The 21684-nt window shown below is 41.6% G+C and overlaps 1 protein-coding gene across 2 annotated transcripts in view; it reads left to right on the top strand.

Annotated features, from left to right (window-relative positions):
• CHST11 (carbohydrate sulfotransferase 11) overlaps window positions 1-21684 on the top strand; it is a 153601-nt gene that overhangs the window by 61774 nt on the left and 70143 nt on the right. For both annotated transcript variants that reach the window (XM_052668790.1, XM_052668791.1), the window contains exon 2: window positions 2028-2113. In XM_052668790.1, the coding sequence (XP_052524750.1) occupies window positions 2028-2113 (86 nt within the window). The remainder of the gene's footprint in view (window positions 1-2027; window positions 2114-21684) is intronic.

Raw genomic sequence — 21684 nt, forward strand, 5'->3', positions numbered from 1 at the left:
TTCTGTGACTCAAGTTCTGCATGAGTATTTAGCTTTTCTGGGGAGACAGTTGCTTTCTTGTTTGTTTATATTTGGGAATCAGATCTTACACGTAGTGCAAGTAACTTCATGGTTTTGGCTGCTCCTACTGAATGAAACAGTTGTTGTGTGTTGCTGTGTTGATACCTGCTGGTTAAGTGAAGCAGGAAGGGATGCATTTATGCACATTACTGTTGATTGCATTTAATGGAACTGAAAAGTGGAGTACATGGGAAATTAGGAAACAGTGCTCTGGAGTTCCTCATCTTAAAACAAAGAATCAGTGTTCCAGAACCCTGGTTAATCAAAGTGCAGTGAACAGCCACTGAGGGTGTCTCACATCCTGGCTGTAGGATTTTCTTCCTCAAGCCACTTCCAGACACCAGAAGCTGACACTGCTCATGAAATTCTTTTCTAAAATTTTAGTGGCTTTAAACATTTTTAGAGTTAACTTTTAACAAGACACATTGCCACTAAGGCAGAGCAATTGCAACATTCGGCTGCATGTCTAGAAAGGTTCAGAAGTTTATCAGGTATTTAAACATAAAAATTGCAGCCTCTTGTTGCTATTCTAACTGTGAAGAAAACATTTAGCTTCTTTCCTTACTAAGGATGTATGTCTGAGCCCTGTTAGAAGACACACCGAATGGTTGTTTGCTCAGGGAAAAAGCGACATGGCACATTACGAGGTGATTACCTTCAATTTAAAAATAGATACCGTCTGAGTGAAGGAGGCTGTTATGTCTCCAGACTGGAGCTGCATACAGTGTTCTGTCTGCATGGAAGCTCTTACACATGTTCATATTATTTGACATATTGATTATGATCGTGTACAAGCACTCTGTTTTAAAATGTAGCTTGAGAGTATTCTCTAGCTCTTGGCCTGACACCTGCAATAGTATTTCTGTCAGTGCTGCAGTTCACAGTCATTACTGCAGGACACTTCAGCAGTTTCGTACTACAAAATATGGCAAGTGATGCTAGGCTGTCCAGGGCCCCATCCAACCTGTCCTTGAGCCCCTCCAGGGATGGGGCACCCAAAGTGCTCGGGACACCCTGTGCCAGTGCATTGCTGCCCTCTCAAGTGGAATATTTCCCTGACATCTAACCTTAATTTTTTCTCTTTCAGTTTAAGGCTTTCCCCCTTGTCCTATCACTATCCACCTGTGTAAAAAGTTGATTTCCCTTCTGTTTATAAGCCCCTCTTAAGTAAGACATGGAGTGTGGTTGAAGTGAAATAGCTCCCTATTTAAACTTGACTGCCTATGGAGGGTCTAACCTGAAACTGGTGATCTCTGTGACTGTTGGGACTCAGATCAGGATCTCTAACAGAAAGACTTACTATCCAGAATGATTCTGGATCAGCCCTCTGACAAAGCCTTTAGTTTGAAAATTTGCTTGTGTCCAGCTGGAATAGCAGTCTGTTGATTTTCAGACCAATTAAATATTCAGTTGCAATACATAGAGCTAAATACAGTTTGGATCAAGAAAGTGCAGTGGTGATTGGCAGTATGTGTATTGCATACTGCTGAGCATCTGTTCCAGAACAAGCCAAAGCTATAGGCCAGAAGCTTTAAAGTGTTTTAATATTAGGATCCTATGGGCCTCTATATTTGGGCTTAGAGAGGCTCAAACGTTGCCTCTTGGAGATGTCAGTTGTAGGAATTTATCCAACTGATCCATGATGATCAGGGAAGCAGGTACCTACCACTAGTCAAAATGGGGTCACTTTGGCTTCAGTACTTGTGCCAGAACTCTGGGGCATTCCAGCTAAAAGCTTTGGGGTAACAGCTTTTATAAGATGAGAGCTAGAAAGCTTTGTTTTAGTACCTTCCACAGTACTTCAAAGGTTTAACTCTTGGATAATTTTTACAGATTAGGAATTCATACACAATACTGTCTGTAGAAACCCCCAGTTTATCAGAAAATCTATTCTTGCTGTAGCTATTGCAATTGATTACTGCTAACCACTGTTGCTAACCTGTATTAATTTCAATTTCCCCTTGCAGTAATGCGTAGAAATCCATTTGGGATGGACATTTGCTGCCGGAAAGGATCCAGAAGCCCACTCCAGGAACTGTATAATCCCACCCAGGTGAGTGTCTTGTGGCTATGATCAAACTTTCCTGCCTGGTGTACTTAAAGGTGTTTTGGTGTTGTTGTTGTTTTTTTTTTTTTTTTAAATCATATATATGCAGTAACTGCTGTGTGAAGAAATGATCTGGAGAAATGATCTGTGTCCTGCAGAGCTGAGATGTAAAGTTCTGCGGTTTTAGCTCAGGGCCTGATTTCTGATGGTTTTTAGTTGTCTAATGATGCAGATTCCTCAAAGTATTTTTCTTAGGTACCTAATAGCCTTAGAATATTTTTGATCTCCTAGTGAGATGCTGAAGCATTCTAATTTAATTGATTGGTCAACACACAGAGTGGCAGGGTAGGGTGAGAGTAGGTAATGTGCTGTACATGAATCAGCAAGTGCAGGAAGGCAGAAAATTGCAATAGTAATATATGAAAGTCATTTGTGTGGTTTTTAGGTAGCCAGTTGCCCATCCTGTCCTAGTTCATTTCTTCTGAAGATCAAGACAAAGCACAGTAGCTAACATTCTTCTGTACACTATGCATTGACAGCTGATGGTCTTGATGGGAGTTTACAACAGTCTCCCTGTGATGTGAAGGAAAGTTATCTGTAATTTGTACTCCCATTTGTTCTCCTGGATCGATTTGTTCCCTGCACATGCTGTGAATCAGCACATTCAGGAACAGCATTTCCTGTTGGCAACTGAGGGGAAGTGCTGCCATTGAGAGAAAATGCCAGCTGACTATTAAACATATTTATTAAAGTTTAACAACCGCCTATTATACATTTATACATCAATGAATACATTGAGTTTGACTAAATAGGCCGTTAAGGAAAGTGACTATCCCAATAAATCTAACTTGTTAGATTTAACAAGCCAGTAAATGCTTTTAAATACTGTTTGATTATGAAGAGGCTCGCTATACAGTGTGCAAAATGAAATCTAAGTGATTTAAAGTATTTTTATGAAGAATTGACAACAACCCAAAGATATGTAATATCTGATACATAAAGTAGTTAAGCTCCATTTACTCCATCGTGTGCTCTTCTCAAATATAGGATGACTTTCTAATTCAGTTGGAATTTTGTGCATGGCTGGGAGCATGAGCTTATCATACTAATATACTGGCCTTTATTGACCATTGTAGGAGTTAGTGTTGCATAAATGGAAAGTGTTAAAAGCCCTGATGAGTAATAATTGGGTGCTACAAAGGAGAAATATTAGAATTTGTGGGTCAAATTTAAATATTTAAACACTCTTTGCAAATGCTCAAGAAGGATGGGTAAGGGAAGAAGCTGTACGTTTGACTGTTCTCTCTAGGGTATGCAGTGTGTAAGGAGATTTTAACTGACCCTTTAACATTGTTAAACACAACCCCATGAGAGAGAAGCATCTCCATCCATTGAAGGGCCAGTTCCCCCGGCAAGCATTGCAGAAGCAACTAAGCTTCCTGAAGCAGAGGATGCAGCAGGCAACTTCATTCCCACCTCTCCTTCCTTTCTGCATGGCTTGACCAAGTAAAGCATCTGCCTGCCTTTCTGGGCTCTCCTAGTAGGTAGGCAGAAAAGTCAATGTTTGAGTAAGCACAGCATTTCTTGCAGCTGATGTTGAACTAAGCAGATGACATTTTTCACTCTGAAGTGTTTCCATCTGCTCAGTGACACCCCTTCTCATCAAGCTTTTATGTTTTGTTTCTTTCTTTGTTTTTAGTAGTTATTTACTTTTTAGACAGGGCTTTGCACACTGCAGACAGTAATATTGTAGACGCTGAGTGATGTATCAGGCAAGCAAGTGCATGCAGGAACAAGAAAAGGCAGCAAGTAGAGGCTGACATAAAAGACATCAGTCTGGAAATGACCCTTAGAATATTCCTTCAGATATGTGGGTCATATTTCTTTTTTGCATTTTTGCCCAAAGAAATGTCTGTCTCACCTTTCTTAAGTGACAGATGGGAGGCAGGTCTGTATTTTGACAGTGGAGTTCTTGTCTTCCAGTTGTTCATGAGTGGTAGTGAGGAGGGGAGTGGAGATTGGGCCCCTAATTGGTCTCCGCAGTTTCTGACTGAAGCAGTCATGATTGGCCATTTGTGAAGTCAGCTCAGAAGCTGATAAAATACATATGCAGAAGAATTTGTAAGCAAGATCTCTCCCTTACTGAAACATATAATTGAAACTTCCAGTAGATCTTTAACTCTTGATATTCAAAACCTGTTGAATTCCAGGTGCTGAGAACATAGTGCAAGAAGCCCTGCAGCTATGGCTTTGGATTGCTACAAGCTAGATGCAGTGGTAAATCTTTAAGGGTGACTTTAAAGTAATTTTAAATATCTGGTATGTTCACATGTATGTTTTTTGCATGACCTAGTAATAGGAGTACCCAGCTATTGCTCATCATCCTCTGCTATGCAGTACTTTCCACATGCTTCAGCTTTCCTCAGGTAGGCTCACAGGTACAGGTACAGCCTCAGGTAGGCTTTCCTCAGGTACACAACCATATCTAACTTCTATTCTGCTGTTCCTGGGCTGTCTTCAACATCCCCAGGAGAGGCAGGCAGAGAAGGGGACTTCATGGTCCCAGCTGGCTCCCTGCTTTGAGATGATATTAGGGCCCATATATCCTAGCTTGCAGCCTGCTCATAGCTGCTCCACATCAAGGGGGAGATGACAACACAGTCAGTTGAAAATTAAGTGCTAGATATAGTCAAATATCTCTCAGATTTAAAATGCTGTATTTTAATATGAATAAGACTTTTTAGTGTCTTTGGCATAAGGTTGCACTGCCTTTGTAAAACCAGTTGGAGGCAGGTTGATTTACACCAGCTGAGGATTTGACTGTGGTATTTACTGTGTTGATATATAACAGCCTCTCTGATCCTGCACTGTTTTGTTTCCATCTATGGAGTTGTTTGGGTTGGTTGCAGATGCCACCGTTTGTCTTTTGGGACTCTTTTTGACTTTGTGAATGATTGTGAAAAGAAAAAAGGAAAGGGGGAAGAAGAACTTTTGGACTTGAATAAATTCAAATGTAGCAGTGATCTAAGCGTGACTGAACCAGTGTTGTACAGGAGCTGAATTTTTGAGAACTGCAGTTAGATTTTCAGTAGACTGATCATAATTGTTCAGATGGTTGATGGAGAAGGAGGGAATAAATGGGGTGGAGATAGGACTGAGTTAGGATCAAATTAAGTGTCTATGACAAAACCCATGTGTTATTTCTGTCATAGCTGACTGCCTGGCCTTCTGGGTATTGTAAAAGTAGGAACAATACTTTTGCTCTTTTTCCTTCTTAATAGGGCACAAAGTAAGAAGTGCATTTGTCTGTGGACAAAAGGTTTCTTCTCTAAGGCTTTTACTGCAAGATTTTTTTTGTGAGCACTAATATACCACGAAGGAAAGAAAAGTCAATATAACTCAACAGGATTTACAATGAGTAAGTGAAAGTGTGATCCCTGAGTCCATGCAGACAGCGTGCAGCGTGTCTCTGAGACTCTATTATTTTCTTTTTTTCTTTTACTTTCAGTTAGAAATTACTAACAAGGTGCAGAGGTACCAGTGGCAAATTTTGAGGGCTGAATGAAATGGTTGATTTCTTTAATGGGTTTGTTAAAAAGCCAACTTGGATCTGTATTAACTAGAACTATTTTCCTTCTGCCGGATAGTTGTAATGTGGCATAGTTGCAAAAGAGAAAATCTAGATGTTACATTTCTGCAAGGCTGTTCATCTGTGTTCAGTTACAAGTCTGCATTGCATATTGGCTTTTTATTTTTTATTTTTTTGTATATCAAACCCCAGGAATTTAAGAACATGGATAAACAAATATTTTTCAAATTTATTCTTGGCAGACAACATATGGAACTGTGTCTTGTAATCTGCATGACTGAGTACAGCCCCATTGCTCCAAAAATGACAGATAATTGGGTATCGGCTCGTTGAGCTGGAGTTACCAGAAGTTCAGAATTGAATAACATTGTACTTGAGGCTTGTGCACCATTAGTGGTTGATTTGTTTGAAGCAATGAAAATGCTACTGATTACAACATATTGCAAACCAAAATAGACCTAACGTTGAAGGAAAAGGAAATAACTGCACCTTTAAGTCAGGATTTGTCTTCTCCTTGTCAAGGTTACCACTTAATTCCCAGGAAATCTTTGTCTGATCTAACTTACCTACATTGGTGCAAGCAACATGGCAGAGATACAGTACTTTATCCATTAGGATCCACATCCCAAGAGTGACTTTGCTTCTATTTCTTGTTTGACACATTGCCTAACTAACTGACTAATGAGTCAACATGACTGTTTAACCAAAGGTCAAACTGTTTGTCATTTGTTACTTTCCTTTTCAAACACGTTTCTTTTTGTCGAGGAACTGCACTTCTAAGCGGCTGCTTTTTGGTGTAACGGGAGCCAGGTTGCCTCTGAGTTTCTAAACCTGGTGAGTCAGAGCTGTAGACCTCACATTGCCTTTGTGTTACGAAATTGTATTGGACTGTTTCAGTGCAGTCATTCCAAAATGACCCATTTCTTTTATTATGTCCACTTTTTTTCTCCCCTTCCTTCCTGCCAAGTGAAAACAAAGTCAAAGTGAGCTGCTGCCTTGCAGACAGTGTTTATACATCTTCAGTCACTTCAGGCCGCAAGTGCTCCTTTTTTGGAGATGCTGTATGGTTATCTGTGGCTCAAGCTGTCTGGATAGCATATGCAAGCATCAGCCCAGTTCAGCCCATATCCCTTAACTTTCATCTGGGTTGGTAATTTCCTATCTTCAAGTTGATTTCCACTCACTAGAGTGACCCTGTTAGTGCAACTGTTAGTGGACAGAGGTTTGTGGGAAGCTTTGTGGTCTGAGCCCTGTGTACATGTTGTCCACAGTACTTTGAATCAAAGGTTCAAATGCTTAAAACCAGTGTTTCTGCCCTTGGTGATCTTGAGGTACTGGGAGCTCTGCGGCTTATTTCTGTGTTCAGCAGCTTTTTATTCTTAGAAATACAAGAAGCAAAGGGCAGGTCACTGAGTAAGATCAAAAGTCCGGTTTGTCACTGACAGCAGGTGACCAGGGCAGACTACCAGAAGGATAAATGACTCACGATGCTCTGCCAGCCCACAACAGCCTGTGGCTCACGGTCTTCCTGAGCCAAGCATGTGTCTTCGTCAGCTACGTCATGCAAGAAGAGTCTGAGTTGCCAAACAGTTATAGCAATCAACAGGAGGGAAAAAATGTGACTTGCCGGTTTCAGTAACAAAGGAAGATTACACCAGTGCTGTACACTAACTTTTCTGCTCTTTTCATGTGTATGTGTTCTGGCTGCTTTATTTTCTCACAAGGACAATAATACCCTGATAAGAGTCATTAAGATTGGAAAAGGCCATTAAGATTTTCCAGTCCATCCATCAGCCCGTGCCCACCAGGCCCACTAATCATGTCCCTCGGTGCCACATCCACATGGTTCTTAAACATCTCCAGGGACAGTGACTCCACCATTTCCTTAGGCAGCCTGATGTAAACTTTGGAGTACAAGAAATAGTGCAGCTTGGAGAACAATACATTAGCATTTATTGATGCTTTGCATTTGGGGTGAATAGTTGTAAGTGTATGTGTGTCCTTCTGTGGAGAAGGAGTGACCCAGTTTTACCAGTACTGACAATGTGGGCTGTGTGATTGATACTGATCTCTGTAGGCACATTCATGTACATAATAGCAGCGTGGTAAGTGTAACTCTTAATTGCAGTATTTGATTGATCATAGATTAAAAGCATCGTAATGGAAAAGATGCAGAATAGAGACACAGGGAAGAAAATTCAATGTGCAGTACCAAAATTTGGGAACATAATGCTGTTGGTGAACAACAATATCGTATCTAATTATCCTTCCCTGCTGCAGCAAATGCCTGTTGATGAAAGAAAAAGTAATTGATTTACTCTGTAGATGACTTCGTATGCAAAAACATTGCTTACTGTCGTGCTTGCAAGTCGTAAAACAGCAGCTGGCCTGGGATGAAATATTACATTAACCTTAGCAGAAGAACTGCGCTAGTGAGAATGCTTTGTTATTAATTACTGATTACAAACGATAAGAGCCTGTTTTAGATGCTCTGGAGATGACATAGGGAGGGGAAGGATTCAGGATGCACTGTGCTTCATATATTGTTCCTTGTGACATGATGGATGCCTTTGTCAGTCAGGAGGAATTAATCAGACAAATATGTACAGTAACTACCGGCACTTAGGGCCAGAATAATCTTCAGGACAAGCTCATTCAAGTTATTGCAGTGCATTGGGATGATTTTTAGGCACCTGTGTTTAATAGAAGACTTATTACCTGCATGAAATGAAACAATGTAGTTGTCCCTCAGAAAAGCTCTGATTTTCCTGTTAGAAAAGAAAGAGATCTCTCTTTCAATTGTTCCAGTCCTTGAGCCATTTTAATATTTTGAGAGTTCATGCATTTAAATATAAAGACTTTCTGGAGGAATACAATTATGAGAAGGAGTAATACAGGAGATGTGGCCAAAACTGAAAAAATTCTATGTGTTGGAGGGGAAAGAGGGTAACACGATTTTTACAGCTGAACATCTGTGTGTGCACTCCCTGTTAGACCAGAACCAGCTGGATGGAGGGGAGACCTGGGCTGTGCGATCTGGTCAGCATCAGTGAGGCTTTTTGCGTCTGCTGAGTTGAACATGTTGCATCAGTGCGTTGCTTGCTCGGAACCAAGCAGCTTGAGTCACCTGCCTGTTTCTCTGCATTAGATTCCTTTCTTTCCTTCCCAGGTTAAGGTTTTATACCAGTTTGACCAGTGGAGAAAACTTGGATAATTATACTTCAGAATGCAGAGAGATATGGCTCTATTCTAATAACCTCAGTCTGGACCTTGTGGTAATTCACAGTGTAGCCTCTCTCATTTACTTCTGGTGCAGATATTCTCAGACAGCTTTCTCCCCTCACTGCAGAGTAGCAACTGTTTGTTTAAGCATTTGCCTTTTTCCCCACAGTCTTTGTTATCAAAGAGGTTTCCTAACTGTGCAGCAGAACCATACGCTGCTTTCAGCAGGGCAAGGCAATCTCTGCAAATCCCAGGAGCCCAGCTACAGCCACTTGCTCCCAAAAGAACTGTAAAGAATCCCAGTAGCCATAATTATGACAATGAGAGAAGACAGACATTTTAAAATTATCTACAGTGCTTGTAATTCTCATTCATATATAAATTTAAAGATAGGGAGGAGCAGACATTAAATTGGCAATTATTTTCCAGAAATCAGATTCCCCAAGTCCCGTTCCGTATCAGATGCAGCTTCTCAAGCCCCACGAGCTGACCTGTAACATTCATTCATGCTCTTTAGCTCTGTTGAGTATGAAGTGTAAATTCACCTCAGTAATGTGATGGGCTGCACCTTGCCCAAGCTTTTTTCAGTCAAAGTGCAGTAATCTGCTTGTCTGGTTATGCACGCAGATTGAGAATTGCTCTTCTCTGGGTACTTCAGGCAATGCAGGGTTAAAATACTGCCTCTGGAGAGATGTGGCTGCAGAAGCCACCATGCATTTTGACACTGGCATGCAAGGAAATTCCTAGTACTGCTGAGAGGCAAACTGTAGAGTTTTAGAACAAAGGTGTAGCTAGTTAAACCCAGCCTGGATTATGTAATGTGCCCTTGCTAAAGTCTATGTGATGCCTGCTCCACTCGCCTGGTTTTCTGGTGAGGCAGGCTTACCCTATGTACTGCCTGAATGATCAGTTGACCAGTCATCACCTGGGCCAGGCACGCTTTGACTGCTTTTAGTCAGTAGCTTTCAGACCTTATTAATTCTTAATGATGTGGGAGAGATGTAAAAATTAAGTGAAAAAGCAGAGTTTACAAGTTAATAGCTTTATTGCATGTGAATGTAGCAAAAACAGTTTTTATAAGGCATGTGTCACTTTCTTATCTAGAAAAACAGCTTATAACAGTTGTATATCCTGGTGTGGCTAGGATTTGGTTTGATTCTTTTCTATGTTTGAGAAGCAACATGCAACTCAGTAGTGAAATGTGGCAAAAAAATTGTTTCCCTCATGCTTAGACTATAGTGTACTTGCACTGGAGGGGACCAGTGGCTTCCTCTAATAGGTTTTCCAGTGTGCTTGTCAGCATGGATGTTTCTGTCCATTTGTAACCTTGGGAGAAAAGTGAAACCTGATCTCTTCAAAGTCAATGGCAAAACTTCTCATCTCTGAAGAGGCAGAGGGGACTGGGTAATTGCAGCCTCTGTTTTCTCTCTTTTTTAGCATTCCACATATCCCCTGTGCTGAGGAATGTAAATCTGATGCTGAAAAAAAAATCTTTTTCTCTTCTTTTTTGTTCGGTAGTAAGACGACTGTGAGTGGACCAAAGAGAGTTGCACTTGCTATGCAGTGAAGTTTATATATCTTTGTAGTGCCTGGAAAACCCAGGAAGGAGTGTTTCTGTCATTTCAATCTGAAATAAATCTGAACGACATTCTGAGTGTGGTTCCATCACAGAGCTAAAAGCAAAACGTGTGGTAAAAAATCACAATATTCCCGCAGTCAACTTGCATGGAGATTGCCTGGCTGCGCAGCAAGCTAGCAAGCCTCTGTAGCATTCAAAGTGATGACCTAATATAAATCCTTCCCCTCCTCTTGTAAGCGTGGGTTGTGTCTTTTAGATCATTTTTGGACAAGTGTCTGGGGATTAGTAAGAGGAAGTGGATATTAATTCAATTAGAGGACAGAAGACAAATGTACAAGCTGGCGTGGGGAATTGACACTGGGAGCTGAAGGAACAAAGACATCTCTGGCTGTGAGAGGACAGTTTCATCTATTCAAGCCATGTTTGGCTTTTGCTGTGCATACATTTGACTTATGAAATGTTGGTTGAAGGAGTTGTATTTACATAGCAATGTAGTTAATGTCATATTTTGGAAGCTAAGCCTTGATGTCAATAGATAGATGGAAAGCTGGAGAGCATAAGCACAGTGGTAGCTTTCAGTTCATTCCGATACATTAAATATTCATAACAAGCTCAGCTGAAAGAGAAAAGAAATGTTTCATTGAACTGGTGAGGAGAAGCTGAAATCGCTGGAACTTCTCCAAAGCGTAATGTCTTACTTAATGTGAACTGAATGAAGGTTCCCGTGGTGAAGGTGAGGTGCAGTACGAGGTACTTCCACAATTACTGCTTTCTTCCTTTAAGAGATTGTTGTGCCAATGACATCACTCCATAAAATAATAGCCAAGAATTACTGCTTTGAGCAGTTTATGTAGGCACAGCACAGGCTTTTTCCTTTTTTTTTTTTTTTTTTTTCTTCTTCTTCTTCCATAGCTTTGGACCCACAAAAGCCTGTGTATGGCCTTTCTTACATTTAAATGCTATATATTTACAACCTTGAAACTGTCTCAAGTCACTTTTTTCAGACGTGGACGTGCTCTCCCTGAGTGGATATCTGTAGGCATCTGTCACCCTGTCTGTGTGCTCTATGCTTGCCTTGCTTCTGCCCCAGTGCATGAGGGGCCCAGGCAGTGCTCTGCCTGCCACACAGATCACTGTGGGCGCTCTCCCCTCTGTTTCCATACAGTTTCTGCCCAGGCTGAGGTTAGCTTCTGGCAAGGACTGAGTTTGTGTATTTGAGGATACATTTTAGGCATCAGAAATGTCTGTGCTGGGGTAGTGTGAGGCCTAGCTGCCCTGTGTCCCCATCCCCAGCAGCCGTGGGCTCACTCACGCCACACAGGGAGTGCTCCAACATTAAGGCCAGAGAGTCAAGTGCCTGGTCATAGGGTGGGGTAGGGTCTGCTTCTCCCTGTGCAACTGCTTCTGGCTGCTTTCTGTCATGTAAACATGGCTTAGTCAACTGTGGCAGCTGTGTGCAGGAGGTGTGGTTGTCTCCTTGCCAAGACCATCATCTTTTCTTGTCTTGTGCTCCCTATTTCATCCAACCCTGGAGTCTCCTCTGTCTGGTATCGTAGAATCCTTAGAGTAGGGAGGGACCTCTGAAGGCTATCTAATCCAACTCTTGAAGGGAACAAAGACACCACAGCTAGACCAAGCTGCCCAGGGCCTTTTCCATCCTCATCTTGAAAGTCTCCAGGGACAGGGCATCTACCACATCTCTGGGCAACCTTTTCCAGTACCTCCAGTCAGTGACTTCCACTCTGCTCATTCTCCCTCTCCCTTTTCTACTTTTTTTTTTTTTTTTTTTAATGGAATCATTGAATCATAGAATTATTTAGGTTGGAAGGGACCTTAAAGCCCACCCAGTTCTAACCCCCTGCTGTGGGTAGGGCTGCCACCCACCAGCTCACTCTACCCAGAGTCCCACTGACCTGGCCTTTATCTGATAAAGGCTAGAATATTTTCACATGAGGTGTTGTGCGGGTCTGTGGCCATGGCTTTGTCTGAAAGTGCAGCAAGTTAAAGATTGAGAATGGGGAGTTGATGGCAAAGCAGACGGAGAGGAGATGCTTGTTCCTCTGAAAATTTTACTGTCATTCGTTTGATTATTTCAGCCAACCAGTGCAAAAACAAGTCAGGCAAAAGTAAAGAATTTTGTCTATCAGCTGGTAATGTGAGGTCAGTGTCTTCTAATTTATAGAAAGCAGTATTGTTTTTAATGGGAATGGTGAAAAGATCTGTTGTATCAAGGAAATAATGGCTATCCAAGTATTGTGCTTATTAAAAATGGAGAGGGTTTGAAAACAAGCAGTGCAAGATCTGTGGCTTCACCTCCATCAACCTCTTAAAAAGCCATGGGAGTCTGAGATGTGAGTGCATCGGAGGGCTTTGTTTTGCAGAGGGATGTAATAGATCTCTCTGTGCATCCTGCTTGTGATTGCTGATTTGCACAGCAATGGGGATGCAGCAGGCAGTGTAGGAGACTTTTAGAGCATCACCTTCCTGCCTTGCACAAGACAGAGTCTTCAGTTTTCACTTGGGCTGTTAAGTGAGTTAGTGTATAAAATATTGAAGCTGAAGAAAGAAAACTGCCTCTTTATCGAAGTGTAAATGATCTTGAAACAAAATACATGGGATAAAAGAATGATTTTCTTAGGCAGGTTCAATGAATAATTGATTTCTGCTTCTCATAACATTATCAGTGTAATTAAATCGGTGGATGAAGAAGTAAGACAGAAGGTATCATCTGTTAGACACTGAGCCTCTTTCTTCAGTTGCTGGCAAAGCACTGCCATCTGGCATTTAAGACTGTCCAGCACTCATGCAGGTTCATGATCTGTCTTGCTGCTAACAAATCAGCGCTGTATGAGCACCAGCATGATAAAAAAATCCACGCATTCAGTCATTATCTGAATCAGCAAATAACCTAAATAAGCTCCCTTCCTTCTTTGCCAAACTTGCTACTGTCTCTGGAAGCTATGCATAGAAATGATTTAAAGTAATGCACGCTCTAGGTTCTTGATTTATACAAAGAGGCTATGCTCTGCTCCCTGTGGGTGTGGATTTTGGCACAACTAGGCAGTGCAGCTATTCCTATGGGTTTGGCACAGAACTGTGGAGGTCTCTAACTTTGGTCACTCACCAAGATGAGGAAAGTGATCGCTGTTGTGGTTCCTTTTGCTGTTTTAAAAATCAGAGAAGCCAGATGGAATAAGAAAATGGGATAGGGAAGCAGTCTGGTTGTGACTGAGCATGTCCAGCTCCTATACGGGACTCTTATTCCTTCATATGGATTCTACTTTAGAGAAGCAGAGAATGGAGGGTAATTGCAGAGACAAAGCAAAGATGAAACTGAAGATTCAGAAATTAAAGATAAAAAATTATTAGTGTTACAGTTTCTATTACTTCATCCTGCAAAATTAGTTCTGAGGAGCAAGTTCTGATTTTCCTCTGAGTAACACATCCACGTGTCACTACAAGGTTGTCTTAGAGTAATGTGTTCCCTTGCATGTCTTCCCTGCCATGTGTTGTAAGCCTCAAATCCTGCACTGGAGCGTTAGAGTGTCACAGACTCATCAAGATTGGGAACGTGCAACCATCAGCGTAACACCGCCATAATGCTAACTGCTGTCCCTCGGTGCCACATCCACGCGGTTCTGGAACGCTTCCAGGGACAGTGACTCCATCACCTCCCTGGGCAGCCTGTGCCACTGCAGCACCATTCCTTCTGAGAAGAAATTTTTCCTCGTATCCAACCTGAACGTCCCCTGGTGCAACTTCAGGCCTTTCCTTCTCGTCATATCAGCAGTTAACCTGGAAGAAGAGGCCTACACAGTATGTTTCCTTGTAAAGCTGGAGGTTCGTGTGGAGTAAGAAATCTAAATGCTGTACTGCTTTGTAGGTCGATGTTATAGTCCAGTGTCTTTTGAAAGTCAGTGAAGATCTTTTTGCTGACTTTCACAGCTGTTAGACATTCCATTCTATCCTGCATAACAGGAGTCTCATCCAAAGGCTCCCAAAGTCAGCAGAAAGATTCCCATTGCTTATTTTGGCCTCGGATCAGTTCCTTAGTTGAAGAGGCTTGAGGGAAATATTCCATTCATGTTGTTTGCACTCTGATTGTGCTATAAATACCATATTGAGCAACTGATCATACAGAACTGTGATACCCAGTCATCCATACTGAATTCAGCATCTTTATGTGTAGTTTCACTGGACTGTTGTCCTGGTAATACAGCAGTCACCATAATGTTGAAGCAATGGTCATTCAGCAAAGCGCAGTGTGCTTGTACCTGTGTTCTCCCAGTGCTCTTGTTCGTACAATTTTGCGTGATAAGAACAGGGAGAAGATCCTAAATTTTAATGCTGGTTTTGCAGTTCTTTGTCATCAGATCATTTTGTATCTGTCTCCACACTTCTAAAATGAGGGATGCCTGTTTTCCTGTTTCTTAGGGATAGTGTGGTGATATTATCACTGTCTGTGTAGTGTTTTGATTACAGAAAATGACAGGTGTAATTATTGGTTCCTAGTTAGATTGTGCATCTACCAGAACTAAACACCTGCCACAAGCTGTGTCTTTTAAATTCCTCAGTTACTTGAAGGGAAGCCAAGTATTTGGTCCTGAATGTAATGAATCTGAACTCTGTTTTCTGATATGCGGACTTGTTACTGCAGTGTTCACCAGTATGTACAGAGTCTAAAATGTTAGCAGTGGTAACATCAGGGAGAGCCAGTGTTTGTGTGAAGGTCTTTACAGTCCATGTGTAAACTTTATTCCTTGTGTACAAATGTGAGCATGGATCGCTATATAGCCCAGCTACCACAGAAATCTATGAGTTAAAGAAGTGCTCAGTGGTGTGAACAGATTTTGTACCAGTCAAAAAAGCAATGGTTTTGTATGCCCAGTGCTTTATTATACTACCAAATGTATATCAGTAAGCTTGAACTCTGAATCCACAAAATCTGTTTGCATGACTGGGGATAGTTGGTTCTCTCTCTGTTCTCATTCCCTTGCTTTGAGCTTAAAAAAATAAATAAAAAGCAATTCTTGATGGGGAGACTAATTGTTTCGGATTGGAATGAAGTGGCTGATTATTAGAAATTCCAATGACATGGAGCGCATAATGTTGCTCGTTGTACACTAGTGTGTCATCGTCATGGATGCCATGTGTGCTCCACGGAAATGTGTTAATTAATATATGCATTTTTTATTGGAAAGGGTTAATGCCTGCTTGGTTGTTAAGCAGGATTTGAACGCACCAGATGCTGAGAGCCAAGGGCTTTTAGAGAGGCTGTGCTGCAGCTGTAGAACACAGAAGTCAGATTTTTAAGGGCTGAAACATTTAGAAAGTTTCCTCTTACCTTTCTGCGTTCTGATGTGAACACATGGCTTGAACGAAGTACCACGCGATGCTGAAATCTTGTGCGCCCTCAGCATCCTGCCAGGCCATGCCCTGCACCCCAACCCACACATGGGGCAGTCCCACAGCTGGGGCTGAATGTTACCCCCCAACACATCTGATCTCTGATCTGAAATGGCTGGAAACATGATAATGTACCATAATGAGTTATGATGAGTATTAAACCTGAGTAGCATCTGGCTCAGACTAAATAACTTCAGATGAAGTGTTGCCATTTTACTGTATTTCCCATTGCGGAGGATTTCCCAGCTGCAAACTGGTGTCTCCTGTGTCTCAGAAACAAAATTATTTATTGTGCTCATTTGCTTTGGAGCGAGGCATGCTCCAGCTCTGAAAATTAAAGCAGTATCCTATGCTTAAAGCCTGAGGGCATAAATGTAACCTGTTCAAATATCATTCTTCAGTTATCCTTTGAATGGTCTGCCTTCCAACTCCTCCCCTCTGACTGCTTATCAGAAAGATGATACATCTGCTCTTTCACTTCATTTCCCTAAACTGTAATCGAGCACTGTCTGAATAGCAGAAATGAAAAGAAATGTCTGGCTGGAACAGCATTGTTAGCTTTTATTGCTGAAAAATGCATTAATGGTCCCTTGTCAAATATATGCATTGAACAAATCATTCAATTTCCTTCCATCTTCAATTCTTTCTAAAAAGAAGTACACTTAGGCACACTCTGACATTCTCTACAAACCATAAAGGCCAAGCTTGATTTGTTTTTTTTTTTTTTATGTTATAATTTTGTGAAACCTAAGAATAGATTTCAGTAAATAGCTCATTGACCCCTCATTTGTTTAAAAATAGCTAACAGATTATAGCTCCTTACTATATCTGCTCTTAACTTGCCATTTGCATTGCTTTGTATAGCACAGCCTGCCACTGGAAATTATATTTAGACGTAGGATAAAAGCTTCAAACAAGCCTGTGTGTCTTCAGCTGAAATCTATTTCCAGTCTGGCTGGGGCAATTAGAAAAGCGAGCGATTCATTCAGGTTTCTGGCTGTGAAGTCTCAAGGCCAGGCATTCAGGCACTTTGGAAAGCGTTTCCTTCTCTATCTGCATCAGAGGAAAAGAAACTAAGGGAGTGCTCCAATTGCTTGTCTTTAAGGCTTCTTTTTTCCATTTTTGTAGAGGCTTTACAAAGATCTTTGAATCAGCAAAGGAGTGAAGCCAGGTATCTTGATCTACCGAATGCCTTTTTGCGTTTGCCTTTCACAAGGCAACCCTGCACAGGTGTGTGACAGAAGAGGTTTGCATCCAGTGATGCATGGTCCAACAGAGCCAGCAGCTTCTGAATGAGAAGAGCCCTAATTGCAGGGCTGTTGCTGTCAGCATTAGAGGTGCTCCATCAGCTTGGTGCAAAGCAAAGCGTTTGGCTCCAGCCCCCTCATGGCATACATCCCTTTAGTACAGTGGAGACGGTTGTGTGTATGTATTCAAGGCAGCATTCATCTCCCTGCAGTATTTGGCTCCAGTAATTATCAGCATTTGGCTGTTCTCAGAAGTGCTGAAATTCTATGGAGAACACGAGCTCCATTAAGGCTCCCTGCTTCCCTGTGCATACAGATAGAACATCGTGTGCAGTCGCTGATATTTCCAAGCTGGTTTTTAGTCCTGAAGCATCACACATGAATTTATTTTAGTGCATCTGTAAAGGTGCATGAGAAAAAAAAAAATCCAACAGTTTGGAGAAAGTAATAGTATGGGGTAATTAGTAGGTTTTTTGGGACACTAGCTTCTGATAAAATTAAAAATCCACAATTATTCAGTAGACAAGGAAAATAAAGCCTTGATGGAAAAAAAAAAAAAAAAACACAACAAAATCGTGCTGATCTGCCCTTTTAGAACAGAGCTAACATCAATAATTCTTACGTTGTGCATTAAGTTTTAATGTGTAGACAGGCTCTCTGTGCATAGTGGGGTGTCTGTGGAGTCATCAGTGAGAGCTGATAAATGCCTGCCATATGAAGAATGCATTACAGAGAGAGTCAAGCTAAGTGAATCATTTAGTTGTCATTAGTCATTTTTCATTAATATTTGTAAGCGTAGTATTATCCGCTGTGCATTAGGTAGGATAGAGAGGATAACACTCACAATGTGCTTTATCCCACGAACAAAGGCTTTGTCTGAAATACATGGTAGGATGTGATCAGGACGAGTGCTTCAGCTCTGGTCTCATTGGTGCATCGGTGTCTTTTTTTTATTTAAGACAATAGAAATCTAGTTGGGAAAGGAAATCGTTTCATCACGTGGTTTGGCATTAACCAGCACCCACCATATACATTCATGGGAATCGAATAAGTAATAACTGTACTGGAAATGGAATATCTGTCAGCATGTTTAATACCAGGGATTAAAAATAGCATCCAGAAAGGAATTTTCACAAAGGCATTATACCATCTGGAGCATCCTTGTGATGTGTGTGGGCTCGGAGCACCTTCAGCTGCAACCTTGACAACTTTGCAGCGTACAGCATAAGTGGGGATGGGGGCAGGAGACTACCTGGAAACTGCCATAATCCCAAGGATCCCACTGGGCTCTTCTCAGCCTTAAAGGGTTACAAAATAAATGTTGGATCTTATGTTCATAAATTTTTCCCCAGGATAATGCACCTCTGCCAACTTATATTTTTTCCTTTTAATCTGTTGTTTTTTATCGCTTTCTGTTCTAAAGTCCCAGATACTGCATTCTATATCCCAAAATGATGGCGTGGTCAGGCATATAGGTGAAGATATATCCTTCCCAAAGTGCTGTGGAGTTAGCAGGCAGATGTGATGAGAAAGGCTTTGTCAGCGTGGATTTAGCATTGCTCCCAATGGTTTTTGCATCATTCTTGACTTGCATCAATACTGTTCCACTTGCAGAGCTGTTTTCCAGTAACCTCAGAGGCTCCAAGAAAGAAATTAAAACAAATAAATAAATAAAATGGGTAATGCTTACAAATTTCTTCAGTTTCTTTTCCCATCTGTGAGAAAATTGAAAATAAGTCTGATGGTTCAATATCTCTGAAAGCTAGAAGAGAACGTCATGGTTCTCTTTAGTTAAATGAGATATTGCCTTCTAAAGCTTGGAAAGCTTTGGTCTCTGCTTTTGACGAGTTGTGAAATACCGGCTCCAAAACATGTAATTGTCTTGGAATGAAAATTCGCACATATTCCAGCTCAGGCTAATGTTATCCAGTGGGAAATGTATTTGCACTGTAGGAGGAAATAGGTCCAAATTCTTTTTCGTTGTGAAGCAAATAACCCTTGCTAGTATTTTCTATGTAAAGTGCCCCCAATTATTTTATTATATACGCTCCAAAAGTAACTTGTGCGTATGTATGGACATGATTTTTTTTTTTTTCAGCAGGATGCTGAAGCCTCAGCTGTAGATCTAACCACAAATCAGATATGTTACATCTCCTGCTGCTGTTCCCAAGCACATTCACCAGAGTGAAAAGAGCAGCATTCAGCCATCAGTTCCTTGACTGCCAAATAGCACTGTGCCTTGAGGGTTAGGACGTGTCTGTGGTGCAACCGCAGCATTTGTTTCTGTGCACCACTGAATGGCTTTGAGTGATAACACCAGCTTGGCTCTGCAGTGATGGCTCGAGGTGAGAGCTTTGTGTGTCCCACAGCTTGTCTTCAGGGCTTCTGAGCCTCTGGAGTCTATCGTCAAGAACTTTTTTATTTTCTTTTAGCTAGTGATAGCAACACCAGAAAAAAAATGGTGTGAATGCTGACAGCTCCCATTGAAGAATTTGTTTAAGAGGTAATGATGGTGACTTTAGACTTGGGAAGATTTAGATAGTAGGTAAGGTAAGAGCACGTGCTCTCTCCCTGCCCTCCAAGTAACCCCATTCCCATTTGGAAAGGGTGTACCTGTGTTATGCTCTGAGCGTGAGGAATGCAGGAGAATCTTTGACACTACCAAACATAGCCTGTACATCTGTGGCTTGATTTACAATTGAACTTCATGGGGATGACCCAGAGAGCCCCATTTGGCTGCAGGGTTTTCATGTGAGCCCTGCACTGCAGAACAGTAGTTAGGACACGGTGTAAATCTTTGGGGGATATAAATTTAAAGGATATTATCAAGCTGTAGACAATTTGCATACCAGACAAATCTCAGGAAAAGTGAGTGGGGCACATAAATTTACCACCTCTCTGTGCTATGTATGTATGCTGATTATCCAGCACCAACAACTTCTTTAATGAGAAGAAATATTTTACTCTTGCGCGTTCTCCAGGGTTTAATTTTTGTAAGTGAACTGCTGATTCAGTTCTACCTCACAAAATAACTTGGCTTGGCAATAATTCAAGGCTAAAAATGTGAGCTCTGCCTGCCTGCTATTTATCAAACAAGCAATTACACAAAACAGTGCATCATTCCATTGAACAATGTTTAAATTCTTCCAATTGTGTTTTATAAAGTAAATCTCATTTTGGCTTTTGTTACTTGGTGCCTTCCAGTATTCTGGCTGCAGGCAGTCCGTGGCTCATCAGGAGCTGCTGGCAGCCCAGAGTGATGTCTTTTCCTCACAGTACTTTCTCCTGGTCTCTGCAGGGCTTAAGGGGCCAGGGTTGGTGAAGAAACAGTGATTTGCTTTTGTTACTACTGACTTGATCAACCTGAAGCTAGATTGAATCATCCAACTAGGCCTTCATCCGCTTCTTGTCTTCTTTCCCTCACTCCGCAGCCACTTGGCACCAAGTATTTTATTGCCAGCACAAGGTCCCTCATGTATCTTATTCGTACATCATCTATGCGTCACTTGTAATTCCTCAGATCTTACATAGACAGCTGCAGAGATTGACCCTGGAAACTAGATTCTGACCCTACAGCTTGAATGGAATGGATTTCTCCTGGTCCTCAAAGATCACTTGAACATCCACACTTGAAGTTGGGCCTGTGTCTCCGTTCAGTCTCTTCTCTGATGCTGATGCTTTCTGGTGGATTTGTGTAGCCATACTTGACGTTCCCTGGACTGTCTGATGAGGACTATGTGCTACTGAGTTAGCATGTAGGTGCTAGCATTGTGCTGCAGTGTTGGTGAAAGGAGCTCTTCCCTCATAGGCTCACTCCTGTAGCTGTCGTGATCCCACGACAGAGGTGAGATATGTTTTTAGGATCACTGTGAGTAGCGCTCCAGGCAGATGAGACCACGGAGAACATGAAAGCATAACTTTGGCAGAAAATACCTCCTTTGCATTTTCACAGAATCACAGAGTGTGGAAGGGACCTCTGGAGATCACTTAGTCCAATTCCCTGATACTGAAGCACATTCCCCGCAGTAGTTTCCATAGGAAAGCATCCAGACAGGTTTTGAATATCTCCAGAACAGGGGACTCCACAACCTCTCTGGGCAGCTTCTTCCAGTGCTCTGTCATTTTCAAGATAATTAAGTTCTTTTTCACTTTCATATGGAACTTCATATGCTCCAGTTTGCCCCCATTGTCTTATGTCCTGTCACTGCAAGAAAAAGCCTGGCCCCATTCATATTGATGCTGCCTCTAAGGTTGTGTGCTGATGACAGGAGGGGCATCTTGACCTTCTTGTTTTGAAATTTGGTTTGGGCTCTGAAAATTGGGCCTTTTTTGTGTTTTGCTTCTGTTTTCCCCTTCTGCAATCAGAAACACATGCTCAGCAGACCAAATAACATCCCCAGTGAGGCTGGAGCAGTCACTGGAGTTTCCACTGCGGCCTATCTTTACCCCTTTGCCAGTGTCCTAGAGGATGGATGCAGTAAATTTGCTGAACTTATCTTTGGTGCAGTGGGAATTGTGCAAGTCTGAAATGCTC

The sequence above is a fragment of the Tympanuchus pallidicinctus genome, unplaced genomic scaffold (genome assembly GCF_026119805.1).
Source record: "Tympanuchus pallidicinctus isolate F22 unplaced genomic scaffold, pur_lepc_1.0 scaffold8, whole genome shotgun sequence".
NCBI lineage: Eukaryota > Metazoa > Chordata > Aves > Galliformes > Phasianidae > Tympanuchus > Tympanuchus pallidicinctus.